At 46.6% G+C, this 18,209-nt stretch overlaps 1 protein-coding gene across 3 annotated transcripts; it reads right to left on the bottom strand.

The window, feature by feature from the left end:
• Positions 1-585: 585 nt before the first annotated feature.
• On the bottom strand, positions 586-17,230 carry AKR1A1 (aldo-keto reductase family 1 member A1). Of its 3 annotated transcripts, XM_064281892.1 has the most exons (10): positions 16,870-17,230; positions 13,979-14,103; positions 5,633-5,722; positions 3,579-3,698; positions 3,260-3,411; positions 2,430-2,625; positions 1,932-2,131; positions 1,618-1,690; positions 1,387-1,473; positions 586-744 (listed from the first exon to the last, which is right to left on the bottom strand). In XM_064281892.1, exons 3-10 carry the CDS (start codon positions 5,714-5,716, stop codon positions 679-681), a joined length of 978 nt encoding a protein of 325 aa, XP_064137962.1. In that variant the 5' UTR covers positions 5,717-5,722; positions 13,979-14,103; positions 16,870-17,230; the 3' UTR covers positions 586-678. The 3 variants fall into 3 exon arrangements, with proteins under 3 accessions (XP_064137962.1, XP_003415618.2, XP_023410452.2); XM_003415570.4 differs by lacking the exon at positions 13,979-14,103 and having other exon boundaries at positions 16,870-17,226; XM_023554684.2 differs by lacking the exons at positions 13,979-14,103; positions 16,870-17,230 and adding an exon at positions 3,802-4,583.
• Between the last annotated feature and the right edge of the window lie 979 nt (positions 17,231-18,209).

The raw sequence follows: 18,209 nt of genomic DNA, 5'->3' as shown, positions 1-18,209 counted from the left end.
GCAGCTGAACACTTAACCACTGTGCCAGCCAGGCTCGCTACTGACCAGAACAGGGGGATGGAAACTCAAGGCCCAGGCCCAGCACTGCCATGAAATCACAGAAGACTCACTCCCCTGTTCGCAGTCCTCTGAGGTGACTAATTTCTGACATTCTCCATAAGACAGAAACCCTGGGAGTGTAGTGATTAAGAGCTATGGCTGCTAATTAAAAGGTCAGCAGTTCGAATCCACCAGGTACTCCTTGGAAACCCTGTGGGGCAGTTCTACTCTGTGCTATAGGGTTGTTATGAGTCAGAACTGACTTGATTGCAATGGGTTTGGTTTTTTTTTTTTTGGTTCTCCATAAGACAACTCCAGGGAAGCACGCATTGCTCAGATGCCACTAGATGGCGCACCTCCTCTAATAACCTGAATGAGGGCATGCAGTTGGGAATTCAGCTGCCTAGTAGGTAGGTTCCCCAGAACCAGGAAAGAAAAGGAAGTTTGCCTTCAGGGCAGGTCAGACCCAGCAGCCCTAGGTATGGCTTTCCTAAAGAAAACCTCTTCCTTCCCAGACCTAACCAGAAAGATAAGACAAGCAAGCAGTGTGGATCCTCCAGTAGCTTTAATAACTCCCTTTCTGGGGATATCAGAACCTCATAGCAGGTGAGCTGGAAGGCACGCCAGAGAGCTGTGGCCTCAGTATGGGTCATTAAAAGGGTACAGAGGGTGCCCCGCATCTCTTGGGACCCGCTTCCCATCCACCTGAAAAAAGAGATGGACATATGACTCCATTAGCAGGAGCTGACATTACAAAGAATCAGGGTACCTCCCCCAAAGCTTGCCGAACAGCCTCACTTACCCTACATCACTATGCCACATGGCAGTGATTGGGCCCCTGGCCTCAGAGAATGCCATGGCATTAGAAGCATTACAGCACCAAACCCACAGTATAGCCAACAGTCTCAGCTGAGATTAAGTGCTAGGGAACTGTTTATTTCCCTGTGTACAGCAGGCTCCAACCCACCCAGACCCCCCTAACAAGGTCAAGAATACCTTGTGGGTTCCCCTCACTGATACCATTTACTTAGAACCTACCATGTGTCAGGAACTGGGCTCACATTACAGATAGGAAGCTGAAACTTAGGGAAGTTAAATAACTTGTTATAGGTTACAAGATATTAAGAGGCAGGACTGGGACTCCCAGGGAATGCTTCTTATCCCTGAGCTGTACTACTTCTTGGAGCTCAATAAACTGGAAAGAGACCCTTGTGTCCTGGACAGCAATGCCCCACTACCACCACTAACATTCTGTCCTTCCCCTGAGCAACAGCCTGAGGCCAGACCCGGGGCAGAATCTTACCCAGATCTCATGTTCCCTAACTCTGGGGGTTGATAAATCCTCACCGTAAGCATGGGCACAATGTATCGCCAATTTTTGTTCAAACCATCTAACTGTTTCATCTCTTCTGGGCTGAAGGTGAAGTCAAACACCTGGGGGTGAAAGGAGGGGTAGAGGGGGTCACTAAAGCCAGTCTTGTAAATAGAAGCTGGGGTTCCAAAGAACTGCCTTCATAGCCAGAGAGTTGGGACCAGACTGTGACCCAAAAAGCTAAAGGAGGCAGGACCATCACATACCTGAATGTTCTGAAGGATTCGGGAAGGAGTTATACTCTTGGGAATGGACACCACTTTCCTCTGGACCTGCCATCTAAGGCGGGGGATTGAGGTAGATGAGGAACAGTTGTTAGTGTTTCTGAGCACTGTTTCATCCTCCACGCTGCCTTCTCTGAGCTCCTGGAGCCCCTGAGGCCCACCAGAACAGGCAACATGCCTCACAGTGCCCTCCACCCAGATCACACTGCAAGCTCCTAGGGAACCCTTCAACCCTTGCCTTCCAAACCCAGGGTCCCTTGTCCCCACAGACTCCCTTTCCCCAACACTGCACGCACCTGAGCAAGACCTGAGCTGGAGACCGGCCATATTTTTCAGCCAGTGCCAGGACCACTGGATCCTCAAGCAGGACAGGCTCATCAGGATCCCGCCAAGCACGATCAGAGGAGCCCAGAGGGCTATAAGCAGTCACCTCCAGACCACGTGCATGGCAGTGAGCAATCAGCTCCTTCTGAGCCAGGTATGGGTGGCATTCCACCTGAGCCAGAAAACAGCTCATCACCAAAAGTGGCCACACCCAGCTTGTCCAGCCCCGCTCACACATGCATGTCCTGACCAACCCCGCTTTGCTGATGCTCCCCTCTTCCTCAGCCCGCTTTTCCCATTCTCTTCGCCACTGGTGACGTCATTCTCTCCCAGGGATTGAATACCCACTTTTATGCTGAGGACTTGCACACTCTGACAACTTCCAGCCATTTCCACTTATTAGGGGCATCACTTGCTCACTCATGCTCTGTGCATACATCCTAAACAGCTGGTATGCTTGCCACGCTCACCTGCAGGACAGCTGGACGCACAGAGGCCACACTGAGCACATCGTCGATCTGCCGGCTGTTGAAGTTGGACAGGCCCAGTGCCCGCACCAGCCCCTTGGCCACCAGTGTCTCTAGAGCCTTCCAGGTCTCCTTGTAGTGGGTGGGGTCATAGCGTATCGTCCCATCCGCATTCTTAGGGAAGGGGTTGTCTCCCTGCCTGAGTGTGGAACAGCCCCGAGTGTGGGCATAAATCCCAGGCTCCTGCCCTATCTGCCCATCCAGCTACTCTGTGCCATGCCCCAACTCCAAAGAGGCCAAAGAAACAGTGTTTTTATACCAGTCCAGATCATGACTCAGGTGTTAATTCCACATGGAATGCCCATTCCCCCTTCTTTTCTTCCTAGACCCAGATAACATCTTCTCTGGGAAGTCTTCCTTAGCTCCTTCCTCCTCAGGGACTTACATGCTCTTCCAACCTACTTCCAGCATAGGATGCAGTACTGACAGTAGGCTCCTGTCACACCCTCTGCTGGCACTTGTTTGTTACTGCAACCTAGGACTTAGCTCAAAAGAAGAGTCAGTATATATTTCCCAAATGAACAAAGGGAGTAGGAGGGACCGACCACCCATGCACGCCCCAGGATACATGCCACATTAAGCCACATTCCTTTTTCTGTAGCTAAATTCCTGGCTAAAAGGCTCAGAGATCCCATAGCAAGCTCCAGAACTTACTTCCCAGATGAGTGTTCCTATCCTGCTCTGCCAACTGGGACTTAAGACAAACTTTTTAACACTACCCAACCCAGATCCCCCGCCTTCCCAGATAAAAAAAGACCCTGGCAAAAGCTCACTCAAAGGCATAAGGCCAGTGCATCAGGTACAGGTCCAAATACTCCAGCTGGAGATCGGCCAGGGTCTTCCGGAGGGCAGGTTCCACATCCTCAGGGTGGTGTTTGGTGTTCCACAGCTTAGATGTCACAAACAGATGCTCCCGTAACACCTCCTGGTACAGGGGGCAAGGACCATAGAGAGAAGGCCACGGGCATCCAGTCTCACCCAACCTCACCTCTGGGGGAGAAACTAAAAGGATTCTAGTACTGGTGTCCCTCTACCCTCGAGCACCAGGCTCTGAACTCTCCCATCCCACTCCTCTGTAGCCCTAGTTCTCACCTTGCCTGGTCCCACGTTCTCCTTCAGGGCCTCTCCAATCTCAGCCTCATTGCCATAGATAGCAGCACAGTCAATGTGGCGGTAGCCAACTCTCAAGGCATACTTAATAGCTTCTTTCACCTGTCAGGTAAAAGAAGCAAAGGTTTTAGCTCTGTTGGTCTCATCCAGAAATTGCCCTACTCCCAACATTTCGAGGGTTACTGATAGAAAGACAGGAATATACCAGGGCCATCCATGCGGTGGAGATGAGAAGATGGAAGACGGCTGTAGTCTACAGGACCAGAAGCTTCTTCAGAGGACCCAAATCCTTTGTGCTGCCCTCATCCCACCAGCCTCCAAGCTCCCTTCCTACTCATTATCTCAGCACAGCCCAGCAAAAAACTAACCCACGTGTTCCCAGGATCTAACATAAAGAAGGATTTGGTAAATATTTTTGAATTAAAAGATAGATGGAAAAATAGAAGTACAGGTCATAGAGACAGCTCTCCAACCCTGAGGAGCTGGTTAGGGAACATGACACATTCCTAGGCCAAGGCTACACAGGAAAAGGCCCTTGGGGAGTCATGTAGGCAGAGTGAGCTCTGGAGGCTCAGGGCCAGCAGGAGATGACAGGGAAAATACCAAGGAAGGTGAAAAAGTTGAGCCCAGAGTCCCTAGGTGGGAGAGAAGAAAGCAGCCATCGAGTAGAAGGATAGGTAAGTCAATCTGCTAAAAACTAGACTAGAAACATGGAAGTACCCAAGGTATCAAGCCCTTGCCACAAAGCACTCAAAACACTTCCTGTGAGTGCCTGGCTTCGCATTCAAGATCCCCAGCTAGGTGTGGTTACCCACACTCCTGACCTTACTCCTGCTATTCTATAACCCTGACTTTGGCCTTGCTTCTGTGTCCATGACCTAAGTCAAGGGCCCATACTCTGCATTGACCTAGCTCCTGGACTTGTCCCCAGGATGTATAGAATGCCTGCCCAGATCAACAGGACCTTGGCTCCAGGGTCCTAGACAGCTGTAGGAAGGAAAGCAAAGGGAAAATGGCAGAGATCACCCAACCGCAACATAAACACCGGACTAAATCCCAGACAGAGGCCACTGTTCTCCCTGCTGGAGTCCCTCCCAAACTTGATCCCCAAACTTCTCTAGAGTCTGACTCAGGTTTCCAAGAAACATGGAAAAACCCTGGGGAGATCCCCTACCCCAGGTGCTATGTCAACCCTAGGAAAGCAGGTCTCCATCCCTAGGCTCCCCCGGGCTGTGACGGTCTATACCAGAGGTTAATAAACTATGGCAGCTGCCTTTTCTGTTTGTTTTTTTCTTTTTTAAAGTTTTTGAACTAAGAATGGTTTTTACATTTTTAAATGGTTACTTATTAAATGGTTATATAAGTGCCTACATAACAGCCTCCATTTTGCCTCTTGTCCAGCAAAGCCTAAAATATTAACTCTCTGGTCCTTTACGAAAAAGCATGCTGATCCTTGGTCTACACAGCTGACCTAGTTATTCTTCAAACCCTGACACCTGCTCTGTGCCCAGCTATATGTGAACTCTAGGGAGAGACCCAGCCCCCAAAATCCGGGTGTGGGAGAAAAGACATGACCACAGCACAGAGTGATAAGGCAAAGGGGACTTAGGGAGTGCTGTGAATGAGAAGTGATACAGGGAAGTCAACTCCCCCAATGCCAGAAACAACAAAGGTTGCTGTCACTGCTGTGGACAGTCACACATGTAAATGTGCATCCACATGTGGGCCCCACATCTGCCATGGCACACAGTACAGATTCAGTTAGAAAAATGATTCCTTTCCTACACCCTTGGCCCTACTGGGGCTCTCAGCCCCTCTTCTGAGTAAGCTCAGAAGGTGAAGGCAGCTGGGGGAGCCAAGGACCCACTGCTGGTGCCTTCTTGCCTTACCTCTCCCTCCCCACTGCCCTCCAGGCCCATCCCTACAAAAAGTGGAATATGAGGTGGGGGGCTGTCAGGGAAAACCCAGTGTCCTAAATCCTGCCTTTTCTGTGACAGAGGCTCAAGAAGCTCCCCTCTTCTTCTTCCATCCCTCACCTGGCCAGGCTCACTCTTCCAGGTGCCCAGTCCAATGAGAGGCATCTTCTGCCCAGTATGCAGGAGGACATGGGAAGTCATCATTGCCTCCTGAAACAAAGATGGGAAGAGAATGGTGTGGGAGTCAGTGCTGTAGCTTGGGAGCTCAGCCACCTACTTGTCAAGACCTGTGCCAAACATTGGTGAGTGATGGATGGGGGAAGGGGGAGCAAAGGTGGTGGTAAAACAAATATGTAAATGTATGTATGTTCCTATAGGCAGAAGCAACTGAGACAGGGTACCCAGAACCAAAGTCAGCAATTCCTGAATAAATACTAACCAGACAACCAGCCTGGCTTAGCTGCCCTTCCTTCTAAAGGTCTGTGTTAAAGAGCTCCAATATCTAACAGCAAAGATGAGGTGTACACTCAGAAGTATCCAACCTTGACTAAATAAGGTTTCAAGCCAGTTTAAGCAGGTAAAAGCCAATGTGAGACAAAGCAAGACCAGGTAACAGAATAGGCCCAGGAAGAGGTCACTTCTCTTGAGGGTGATATGAACGTTCCCAGGAGGTTGTCAGAATGACAGAGACTCCCTTTCACAGAGGTCTGATCACCCATGCTGGTAGGCCTGAGTGGGCTCCCACAAAGCAACTGTTATCATTTTTCAGATGAGAAAATGGAAGCTTAGAGAGGTGAAATTATTTGCCCCAAATTAACAGCTAAGTACTGGTAGAGCCAAGGACCCAAAGAGTTAATGGGAAAAGGCACAAATAAGTCAGGTAAGCACAAACCTATAAAAACACACGTTCTAAGCCTGTAAATATGGTGGCATCAGACTTCCTCATTTAACTTCACAAGAGGGAGGAGAATCAAGATCAACATCAGCAAAATCTGATTCCTATGAACTACAGATCAGACATACCCTCCTCTCACTAACCTTTTTACCAATTCTGACACCAGCCATCCCTTCCACAGCACTCTCTACTTCTCTGCCGGATTTGATAATCAGTTGCAATGGCCACACAGACTCACATAATACTCACAGCTACGGGGTTTATTAGGGAAGTGACAGATACAACTTAGAATATAGTTCCTTGATCAGGATAGCTGCTTCTCTGGTCTCGCCCACAGGCAGGCCTCTACCGCTGAGCCCTGCTTGGGCCTGGGCCCTCGCACTTGGCCCCCTGAAGACAGGCTCCTCTTAGACGCTTCCTCCCCCGAGCATAGGCTCCTTTCAGCCTGTCCTCTATCCTGCTCAGGCAAGTGTTACAAAGCTCCTTAGCTCCACCAATAAGTGCCTGGAGGCACCCCACTCCACCAGGAAGCCTCCTGCCTGGAGAAGCTCAGCTCTCTCTCCCCTGTGGATCAACACACCCACTGTAGACACCCTGTTCTGTGGGCCTAGAACCCCACTGGGCCATCTTGTGCCAGTGTCCTGGTTCTGCTGCTGCTGCTGTTTCTCTGCTGCACTTGCCACGACCTCTATTTTCTCACACCATCTCCAGCGTTACAGCTCTCTCCATCTCCTGGGCATAGGAGGTTCTCAACGCAGGGATCCTGGGTCTAAAGATATGCTCAGCTCTTGGGTCTTTTTTCCTCATGGTAGTGAGGTCTCCTCTCTGCTCTGGGACTGGCTCTCTTTTTAAGCCTAGCAAATGCCAAAACTGACCCATCTACTCATTAGGGTTGCATACACCTTATTTGCATGGTCACACCACCCACAAGGGTTCTGTGGTGTGATGGATCACTTTTGTGTGGCCTTTCTAGCCATGATCTCGTAACTCCCACCCAAGTGATTGGGTAGGACTGTGCAGATATGGTAATTGCGGCCCACCAAAGGGATTGGTCAGTTTTGCCATTCTGCTGGGTTTGAAATGAGCCACCCCAGAGGCGGGAAAGAGAAGAAACGGCACATCACCACCAAAGAAGAACAGCCAGGAGACAGTACATCTTTTGGACCCAGGATCCCCGTGCTGAGAAGCTTCTGGAAGCAGGAGACCGAGAGAGTAGGAGAGCGAGTGTAACCCTGAAGACAGTGAGAAGTGGTGGCAGGAGAGACCCAGTAGCAGAGACCCTGCAGCAGGAAATAACACAGTAGGCTTCCCGGCCCCCAGAGAGAGAAAGCTGAGTGCCTCTGGGCAGAGGCCCAGGGCCAGGGAGAGCTGTGCTTGTGTGCCTGGCTGTGAAGTGGCTGCCCTGGTGGAAGAACTGTATTCTTACGTGTTCCTGAGCCTGAATTGTAATCTGTTATTTCCCTAATAAACCTCATAATTGTGAGTATGGTCTGTGATTTCTGTGTGGCCAGTGCAATGAATTATTGAAACCAGTAGAGAGTGAAGAGGGATGGTTGGTATCAGAATCGGTACAGATGGTGGAGAAAGGAGGCATATCTGACCGCCACCTCATAGGAATCAGCCTTGGGCTGTTGTTCTTGATTCTCCTTCCCGCTTGTGAAGTTAGAGAAGGTCAGATACCATCCCCACGCCATTTTTACAGGTTCCATGCAACTTATTTGCATTGTTATCAAGCTGTCCAATTTCCTTGGTGGGCCATGAGCACCTTATTTGCATAGTCTCACCCAATGATTTTATAAGACACACAAGACCATGCATGGCTAGAAGGGCCATATTATGTAAATCACTGCACCGCAAAGTCTCACAACAGGCCTGTGTACGATGTGCTACAGAAAAGGAAGAGAATCTTACAGGGTAAGGACCAGGGCATAGTGCCATTGGCTTTTTTTTTTTTTTCCCCTTCTCTGAAATGACTATTGTGATTCTCTAGTACTTGCACAAGAGAACTCTTAGATAAAAATATAAATTTTTTAATAATATCGTATTGTGTTTTAGGTGAAAGTTTACACAGCAAATCACGTTCCCCTTAAAAAAATTTTGTAGATTGTTCCATGACCTAAGTTACAATTCTTACAGTGTGTCGGCATTCTCAGTATTTGCATTCTTTTTGTTTTGTTTCCATTGATCTAGCTTCCCTTCCACTCCTAGCCTTCTCACCTTTGCTTTTGGGTGAGTGTTCACCATTTGATCTCTTACAGGTGATTGTTTAAGGAAGCACATTACTCACAAGTGATACTGCTTATTTTATAAGCCAATCTATTATTTGGCTGAAAGGTGACCTACAGGATCAGCTTCAGTGCCTAGTTCAAAGAGTATCTTAGGGGAATAGTCTTGGAGGTTCCTCTAGTTTCTGTTGGTCTAGCAGGTTGGGCCTTTTTTTAGGAATTTGAGTTTTGTTCTACATTTTTCTTCCATTCTCTCTGGGACCTTCCAATGTATTCCAGGTGAAAAGGGTCAGTAGTGGTAGCCGGGCAACATCTAGTTCTTCTGGTCTAAGGTTAGAAGGGGCCTTGGTTCCTGTGGGCTATTAGTCCCGTAGATTAATTTCTTCCTTGAGCCTTTGATTTCCTTCGTTTTCTTTTGCTCCACACAAGTAGAGACCAATAGCTGTATCTTAGGTGGCCATTTGTAGGCCTGCTTGGTAAGGTGCTACTCACCAACTTAGGATATAGAACATTATATCTTTGTGAACTGTGTTATGCCAGTTGACTACACTGTCCCCTGAGACTATGCTCCCAAGACTTTCAACCGAGTAAAAGAATCCTGAGTAATGTGGATATGTCTATCAAGCCTCTGTAACTCCATATCCTACATGATTTGTTATATATGCAGCACATAAAAATATGTACATACATATGCCTCCAGAAACACCCATATATGCACAAGCATTTACTCATATATGCCTTTCATTACACATAGGTGCATCCATGTTTACCTACGTAACCACACACAACCCTGACGCACACCTTTCCTGACTTTAAACCATGCAGTATCACCTTGTTCTATTCAAACAACTGTCTCTTGATCTATGTACAGGTTCCTCATGAGCACAATTAACTGTTCTGGAATTCTCATTCTTTGCAATGTTATCCATAATTTGTTATGATCCACATGGTAGAATGCCTTTACACAGCCAATAAAACACAAGTAAACATCCTTCTGGTATTCTCCACTTTCAGCCAGGATCCATCTGACATCAGCAATGACATCCCTGGTTCCACGTCCTCTTATGAATCCGGCTTGAATTTCTGGCAGTTCCCCGTCGATACACTGCTGCGGCCACTTTTGAATGATCTTCAGCAAAATTTTACTTCCATGTGGTATTAATGATATTGTTCAATGATTTTCACATTTGGTTGGATCATGTTTCTTGGGAACAGACATAAATTTGGATCTCTTCCAGTCGGTTGGCCAGGTAGTTGTCTTCCAAATTTCTTGGCGTAGATGAGTGAGCACTTCCAGCACTGCATCCCTTGGTTGAAACATCTCAATTGGTATTCTGTCAGCTCATGGACCCTTGTTCTTCGCCAATGCCTTTGGTGCAGCTTAGACCTCTTCCTTCACTACCATCAGTTTCTCATCATATGCTGCCTCCTGAAATGGATGAACATTGACCAATTCTTTTTGGTACAGTGACTCTGTGTATTCATTCCATATTCTTTTGATAGTTCCTGCATCATATAATATTTTCCCTGTAGATCCTTCAATATTGCAACTCGAGGCTTAAATTTTTTCTTTGGTTCTTTCAGCTTGAGAAATGCCAAGCATGTTCTTCCTTTTTGGTTTTCTATCTACAGGTCTTTGCACGTGTCATTATAATACTATACTTTGTCTTCTCAAGCCACCCTTTGAAATCTTCTGTTCAGTTCTTTTACTTCATCATTTTTTCTATTCACTTTAGCTACTTGATGTTCAAGTGCAAGTTTCAAAGTTTCTTCTGGCACCCATTTTGGTCCTTTCTTTCCTGTCTTATATGAGAAGAATGGGGCATCAGGATTGGAGAAAGACTCATTAACAACCTGTGTTATGCAGATGACATAATCTTGTTTGCTGAAAGTGAAGAGGACTTGAAGCACTTACTAATGAAGATCAAAGACCACAGCCTTCAGTATGGATTATGCTTCAACATAAAGAAAACAAAAAGCCTCACAACTGGACCAATAAGCAATATCATGATAAATGGAGAAAAGACTGAAGTTGTCAAGGATTTCATTTTACTTGGATCCACAATCAACCATGAAAGCAGCAGTTGAGAAACCAAAAGGCGCGTTGCCTTGGGCAAATCAGCTGCAAAAGAACTCTTTAAAGTGTTGACAAGCAAAGATGTCACCTTGAGAACTAAAGCACACCTGACCAATGCCATCTTGTTTTCAATCACCTCGTATGCATGCAAAGGCTGGACAATGAATAAGGAAGACCGAAGAAGTATTGAGGCCTTTGAATTGTGGTGTTGGTGAAGAACACTGAATATGCCACAGACTGCCAAAGAATGAACAAACCTGCCTTGTAAGAATTACAACCAGAATGCTCCTTAGAAGCAAGGATGGCAAGACTACGTTGCACATACTTTGGACATGTTATCAGGAGGGATAGGTCCCTGGAGAAGGACATCATGCTTGGTAAACTACAGGGTCAGCGAAAAAGAGGAAGGTCCTCAATGAGATGGATTGACACAGTGGCTGCAAAAATAGGCTCAAGCATAACAGCATTTGTGAGTATGGCGCAGGACCAGGCAGCGTTTCACTCTGTTGTGCATAGGGTTGCTATGAGTTGGAGCCGACTTGATGGCACCTAGCAACAACAACCACCACACACGTTTTTTGGTTGTCTTTACAGTTGTTGCAAAACTGTATATGTTGTAGCATTTACCGAAACTGACCCTTTTTATCGTGTACTTCTTAGTGTCTTTATTTACCTTGGTCAAGATGTGACGACTTCACCCATATTTTGTCTTGCCTTTCCCATCACCAAAAGTAATACGCGTCTACTACCTAGAATGATTTCCCCTCCCTCTTCCTCCTTTGTGTGTATCTATTCTTTGTGTGTGTATGTGCTTTAAGCAAAAGTTTACAAATCAAGTCAGTCTCTCCTAGAAAAATTTATATACACCTCGCTATGTACTCCTTCCTACTCTCCCCCTAATGTGACAGCCCACTCCTCTCCACCCTGTATTCCCCGTGTCCAGTCAACCAGCTCCTGTCCCCCTCTGCCTTCTCATCTCGCCTCCAGACAGGGGCTGCCCACATAGTCTCATGTGTCTACTTAAGCCAAGAAGCTCACTCCTCTCCAGTATCTTTTTCTGTTTTATAGTCCAGTCCAATCCCTGTCTAAAGTGTTGGCTTCGGGAATGGTTCCAGTCTTGGGCTAACAAAGGATCCGGGGGCCATGACCTCCAGGGTCCCTCTAGTCTCAGTCAAACCATTAAGCCTGGTCTTTTTATGAGAATTTGAGCTCTGCATCCTACTCTTCTCCTGCTCCATCAGGGATTCTCTGTTGTGTCCCCTGTCAGGGCAGTTATCAGTGGTAGCCAGGCACCGTCTAGTTCTTTCAGTCTCAGGCTGATGCAGTCTCTAGTTTATGTGGCCCTTTCTGTCTCTTGGGCTCATATTTACCTTATGTCTTGGTGTTCTTCATTCTCCTTTGCTCCAGGTGGGTTGAGACCAATTGATGCATCTTAGATGGCCGCTTGCTAGGGTTTAAGACCCCAGATGCCACTCACCAAAGTAGGACCCAGAACGTTTTCTTAATACATTTTGTTATGCCAACTGACTTAGACGTTCCCTGAAACCATGGTCACCAGACCCCTAACTCTGCTACTCTGGCTCTCGAAGGGTTTGGTTGTATTCACAAAACTTCTTAGCTTATGGTTTAGTCCAGTTGTGCTGACCTCTCCTGCATTGTATGTTGTTTTCCCCTTCACCTAAAATAGTTCTTGTCTACTATCTAATTAGTGAATACCCGCTCCCTCCCTCCCCACCGTCATAACCACCAAAGAATATTTTCGTCTGTGTTTTAAACTATTTCTTGAGTTCTTATAATAGTGGTCTCATACAATATTTGTCCTTTCGCAACTGACTAATTTCACTCAGCATAATGCCTTCCACATTCCTCCATGTTATATTCACGGATTCATCATTGTTCTTAATCATTGCATTGGTATTCCATTATGTGAATATACCATAATTTACTTATTCATTCCTCCAATCATGGGCACCTTGGTTGCTTCCATCTTTTTGCTATTATATACAGTGCTGCAGTGAACATGGGTGTGCATATATCTGTTCGTGTGAAGGCTCTTATTTCTCTAGGACATATTCCAAGGAGTAGGATTGCTGGATCATAAGGTATTTCTATCTCTAGCATTTTGAGGAAGTGCCATACCGTCTTCAACAGTGGTTGTATCATTTTGCAATCCCACCGTCAATGCAGGAGAGTTCCAATTGCCCTACAACCTCGGCAGCAATTTGTTGCTTTCCGGGTTTTTGTTTTTTTTTTAAATCATTGCCATTTTTGCAGGAATGAGATGGTATCCCATTGTAGTTTTGATTTATATCTCTCTAATGGCTAACGATCTCGTGCCTCTTTTCATGTATTTGTTGGCCGCCCGAATGTCCTTTTTTATGACACTGGCTTTGAGAATGAGCTGGACTTTCCCAAGGGTCAAGGGGGAAATCTTCCCAGGAAGTGGGAACTAGACACAGGACTTCTACGCAGCAGAAAAATAGTGAATTATATGCAAGAAAATTATCAACTGAACAAAGCAGGTAGGTGGCTGGAGAAACCCCTCTGGAGAGCTTTGAATGTTAGAAGTCTCTAAATGCACTAGAATACTCATTCCTTCGGCAAATGTTGAAATGTTCTAAACCTTGTGCTAGACCCTAGAGACACACATATTCAAATAGGGTCCCTGCCCTCTTGAAATTTACAAGCTTGTAAATCAGTATAACTTGATAAAAGTTATGACTGAAATCTATGCAAGTGCTGTAGGAAAAGAGTGACCAAGTGACAATGGCTTCTTGGAGGTGATACCTTAATTAAGTATTAAAGAATGAATGAGCAGGAGCTATATAAATGAAATGGAAAGAAGAGGAAACACTCACCCTAAGAGATAATAAAAATAGGATAGTAAAAACCTTTTACCTTGATCTCATCAGTACTGTAAATATCACTTTCCTGGGATTGATTTCATTGTCAAAATACCTTCATAAATATAACCTTTGTTTCCAAATTCTTAAAGGGCATCAAGGGTATTATGATTCAGCAGGGAACAAAACATGTTGTGAGCATAACCAACACACTAATTGTCTTTCCTAACACTTCTGACCCAGGAAGAATTTTATAGTCTAGTATAACCTGGTTATGAAAGCTACTCTTTTCTGCTAAAAAGCATACAAATAACAAACAAATAAACCTGATCAATGTGAAGAGTAAACCACAGATAGCTGAGGACAACACTCTTTGTAACCAAACTTCCCAGGGACACAAACTTCCCAGAGATCATGCAATCATACCTGGGCTTCAGAGAAGAAACTAGCCTGCCTACTGGCAGCAGGGCATATGGCTAGTTTTCTGAGCTTCGTCCCCAAACAAGTGACCTGTTGGCCTCTTCCAGATTTCCAGCACACACCAGAGGGCTCTGAAATTACACCTGGGGTAAGAGCTTAAACAAAAATCCCACCTGGGGAAAAAGGAAGAAGAAACTTGATGCCTGCTTCTCCCCTTCTTTTGCTGGTAAAACTGAAAACCAAAAGAGCTGGAGTGTGGGAAGCAGGGCCTACAGAGGTAGAAAGACCTAACAAAGATCTACAAAGAACAACAGCTCCAGAGATGGGAGTGGAAGGGCCACAGTGGAAGAAAATGTTTTTTTGCTCTGTCAGCTTGTGGCTTCCTCTTTTTCTGCCTGAGGCAGCAGCTTTTCAGTCCAGTCCTGCATTAACAGACTCCAGGCTCTGAGCTTGTCAGGACACAGCCTAACTGGACTTCTAGCAGCACTCCGTTTTCGAAATGCTTAGGTTATCTTGGGAGAAGTCCTGGATATAAGAGAGAGAACCTGGGCTTATGTAGGGAGAGGAGGGGAAAAGGGTAGTATTAGAACTTAGGTTTTATTACTCACTACTCAGGTCCTAGGTTTTTTTTTCTGTGGGGCTCATTTTTCCCTTCAGAGTGAAGGGCTCTATATTTGCTGCCTGGATGCAGGGAACTTGGAGACACAGGAAAAAGGAGTAGCATTTACATACATTTTCCCTGGCTGCCCTGGTCTTTCTTCTGCCTCCCATAAAAGTTGTTGTCCCTCAGGGTCCTGTCCTCTAATCCTCTTCTCACTCCCCAACAGAGTTCACATCTTCATTTATCACCTAAGCACTGATTCCTCCCACCCCAGTCCCATATAGTCAACTCTCCCTGGACATGGGCACCAGAATGTCCCTTAGGTACCAAAACTACTCATCAAATCCAGCAGCAGAGTACAGAGGAACAATTTAGGCTCTGGGTTGCACAGACCTGGGTCTGAATCTCAGGTCCACTATACCTAAAGCACTGTGCACAGCACCTGGCCCATGCTCTTCTTTCTGTATGTTCTGTCTCACCAGAGATTCAAGGCTCAGAATAACAAGTGCTAAAGCAAACGAGACAACATGCTCACAGTTTAATCTATGGGGACTTTAAAAAAAAAAAAAAAAAAAGCCATCTAAAGAAAGTATTTGCAGTTTCTTTCAGGCATTTCTGAGTACTATCAGATCATGATTTTGATAAGTGATATCTTTTCCCATACTTACAAAGAAGTTGGCTTGGAAAAGTACCTTAAATATGTAATGGTAGCCCAGATTTGGTCTGTGTAGCTGGTTAAAAAATTTTGTTACTACTTCTAAATATAAAAAATGATAACGTTTGTTCTAAGCTCTACTGTAAGACTTAAGCCTGCAATACTACTACATGTACTTCTTGATGTATGTGAAAAAAAAAAAATGTGAAAAGTATTTAAAAATACATACTTTCCAAATCTTTCTTCAATCTACCCATATCTACCTCCATTGCCACAGCCCTAGCTCCAACCACCATCACCCCTTACCTGGACCATGGTAATGGTTCATGGATCTGTTTCCAATGAGGCCCCTTCCCCAACAATTCATCCACCAAATCTGACCATCTGACTCCCAGGCTCAAACTCCTTCTGTAGTTCTCCCTTACCCTTAGGATAAAGTCCAGACTCCTCAGTAATACCCTTCATAACCTGGCCCCTGCCTTCCTCATTTCTCCATCTCCTCATCTCAGACTCCATGTTCCCGACCCTACAGAATCAGCTACCACTTGACTCCAGTCCTCTGCATACTTTCTGTCCCCAAGCCCACCCTTGCCTGCCTAACTGCTGCTCTTCCTTCAGATAGCTTCAGATTTCTGGCTCCTCCTATGTACTGGTGTCATTAGCATATTGCTGTATTTTTCTATTTATATAACAGTTTCCCCCACAAACCTGGGTACTCAGAAATCAGGGCCTGTCACCTGTCTGAACTCAAACCTATATAAAAAAAAACCTATATAGCCTGCCCATAAGCACACGCGCGCAAGTGCACATGCAGCACACAGTCAAATCGGCGGAGATACGACAGCTGGAGTTTGACCAGCCGGAGGGGTGTTTAAGGAAGCCACTGCCTCCATCACCTTCTTCCTTTACTTGGGATTCCTGGAAAGAATCTTCTCTGGAGAATCCAAAAGCACTTTAACATCATCAAGAAACCCCAGTGGTCCCAGACAGCACTGTATTGAGATTGCTCCTGTATTACAGATTAGGAAATTCAGACCTTGGGAAAAGTAACAGGCATGATCAGAGCTATCAAGACTCTCCTAAGTGAGAGCCCACTGTCCTAGGTATAGACAGGCTGAAGAGAAGAGTTAATTAACAGTAGCATCATTCGGTGAGGGTTCAGATCTGAGTTTCACTTTAACAGAGCTCTGGAGCAAGGTGCGGAAACAGAAAAAAAAGTCCCGTCTTTTTCCAGAACCAAGGCAGGTGCCTAATCAAGCGAATTCATCCCCCTCCTGCCACTTCTGCAAAGCATCTCTGAACCGCCATGAAAAGTCAGAGCTCCTGGAAAAATCGTGGAGCTGAGCAAACAAAAAGATGGCAACTAAGACTGCACACATATGCGTGCTGGGCGCATTAAAGGCTTTATCTCATTTAATTCTTGCTACAGCTCTGATGAAGGAACTCTTTTTACCGCTGAGGAAACTGAGGCGCAGAGAAGCCGAAAACTTACCCAAGATACACAAATAAGAGGAGGCGCTCAAATCTGAAACCAATATGGCCCGCGCTCTTCGCTCTACCCCGCGGGTGGACACCTCTGTAGCCAAAGACTGAGGCCATCTCCCCGGGAAGGACGATGAGACAGTAACAGAAGATACTCACCTTGGCACGAGCAAGAACGTGAACCGAGTAGTGTGGTCTCAGCTCCGCACCCTGCTCAGGGTTCAAAGGGCCTCAAACCCCGGTTATGTTGTGATGCAAGGGAAGTCAGCCTGATCGAGGAGGCGGAGAGCCGACTCAAGCACCGCGGTAACGAGGAAACTCCTCCCCGAAGGAGGGTCTGAGGCCGGGAATACTGAGTCACGCACTGGGGTCCGCCTCCGTCCCCCACGCCGGAGGAGGCGCTCGGGGTTGGACGCCAGAGCTGGAAGACTGCAGCACCCCTCCCCGGGGTGCTGGAGATCCGATTGGCCAGAACTCGGACACGCACTCCACAGCCAAAGTTTGAAGACCTCGCGGGGGAAAAAAAAGGACCGCGCGCCGCCGGCCACGTGGATGGCCCTAAGGGCGGGACAGGACCGCGCCTCTTGCTGACCCACAGTGCACCACGCGCCAAAGCCCCGCCACTCTATCCCGCGCGAGCTCGTTCTCTTCCGGTCGGAAGAAGGGAAGTCACAGCAGGCAGCTTGTGGGTTCTTCTGTTGTCAGGCACCCAGATTTACAAATCCGAACTCTCAATTCTTTCTCTTCCTTTGAGTCGGATTGATTGGGCTTCCAGAGTTCATCTAAGATGGCCCCGTTATTTGCTCAGGCAAACTGAGGCGATACAAAGGTTGGTCAGAACAGAGGAGAGCTCGGGTTTCCCGACTCCAGGCGCTATTAAAGTTCCTAGTCTCTCTATCTCGATCGTGGGCCCTGGCCGCGCATTTACATGTCTGGCAGTGTGCACAAGACTTTATTAACATGATTTCATTGAAATCTCACAACATCTGATCTGGTTGATGACCCTGGTTTGTGTGTTAAACCATTTATTTCTAGTTCACCGGTGTCCCCAAAATGTACTGGCTGTTGAACATTTTGAAGTGTAGAGAGTTCCTTTAATAGACAGTCTCAGCCTTCTAACTTCCTTTTGCTGGTTTTTTACCTCGAGTGGGAGAGTTGAAGTAGACGTGGTAGTGAGAGAAGAGAGGATGTGTTGTTTGTGGCTGCAGTGTACTTGGGGCATGAATGGACTGGACATCGGATAAGGTGTTGGGGAAGAGGACGTGCCTCTGTTGGTTAATTCTGGTAAGAAGCCAGGCGAGCACTGGACAAGGAAAGTTTACATCCTATGGTCCTGAGAGCCTGTCTGTACACATTTAGCAGCCAGGGTGTGGGACCATGGCAGTGTCCTCTCTGGTTGTCCAGATGATGCTTTGAGGCCTGAGTTGACCCCCTTGGCGTGTTCTTGTTAGCCACCCTTGAGTCAGCCTCTGACTCATGGCAGCCCCATGCACAACAAC

The sequence above is a fragment of the Loxodonta africana genome, chromosome 3, assembly GCF_030014295.1.
Source record: "Loxodonta africana isolate mLoxAfr1 chromosome 3, mLoxAfr1.hap2, whole genome shotgun sequence".
NCBI classification, from domain to species: Eukaryota; Metazoa; Chordata; class Mammalia; order Proboscidea; family Elephantidae; genus Loxodonta; species Loxodonta africana.
Note: the sequence above shows the minus strand (reverse complement) of the source record. Positions and strands in the feature narration are given on the sequence as shown.

Excerpts from the sequence above, each read along its gene's own strand:
- AKR1A1 (XM_064281892.1), bottom strand. The coding sequence starts at position 5,716 with ATGATGACTTCCCATGTCCTCCTGCATACTGGGCAGAAGATGCCTCTC. Across the intron at positions 2,626-3,259 it reads CACTGGCCTTATGCCTTTGA|GCAGGGAGACAACCCCTTCC; the intron begins GTGAGCTTTTGC and ends TTCCACACTCAG. Across the intron at positions 1,474-1,617 it reads GAATCCTTCAGAACATTCAG|GTGTTTGACTTCACCTTCAG; the intron begins GTATGTGATGGT and ends TTTCACCCCCAG.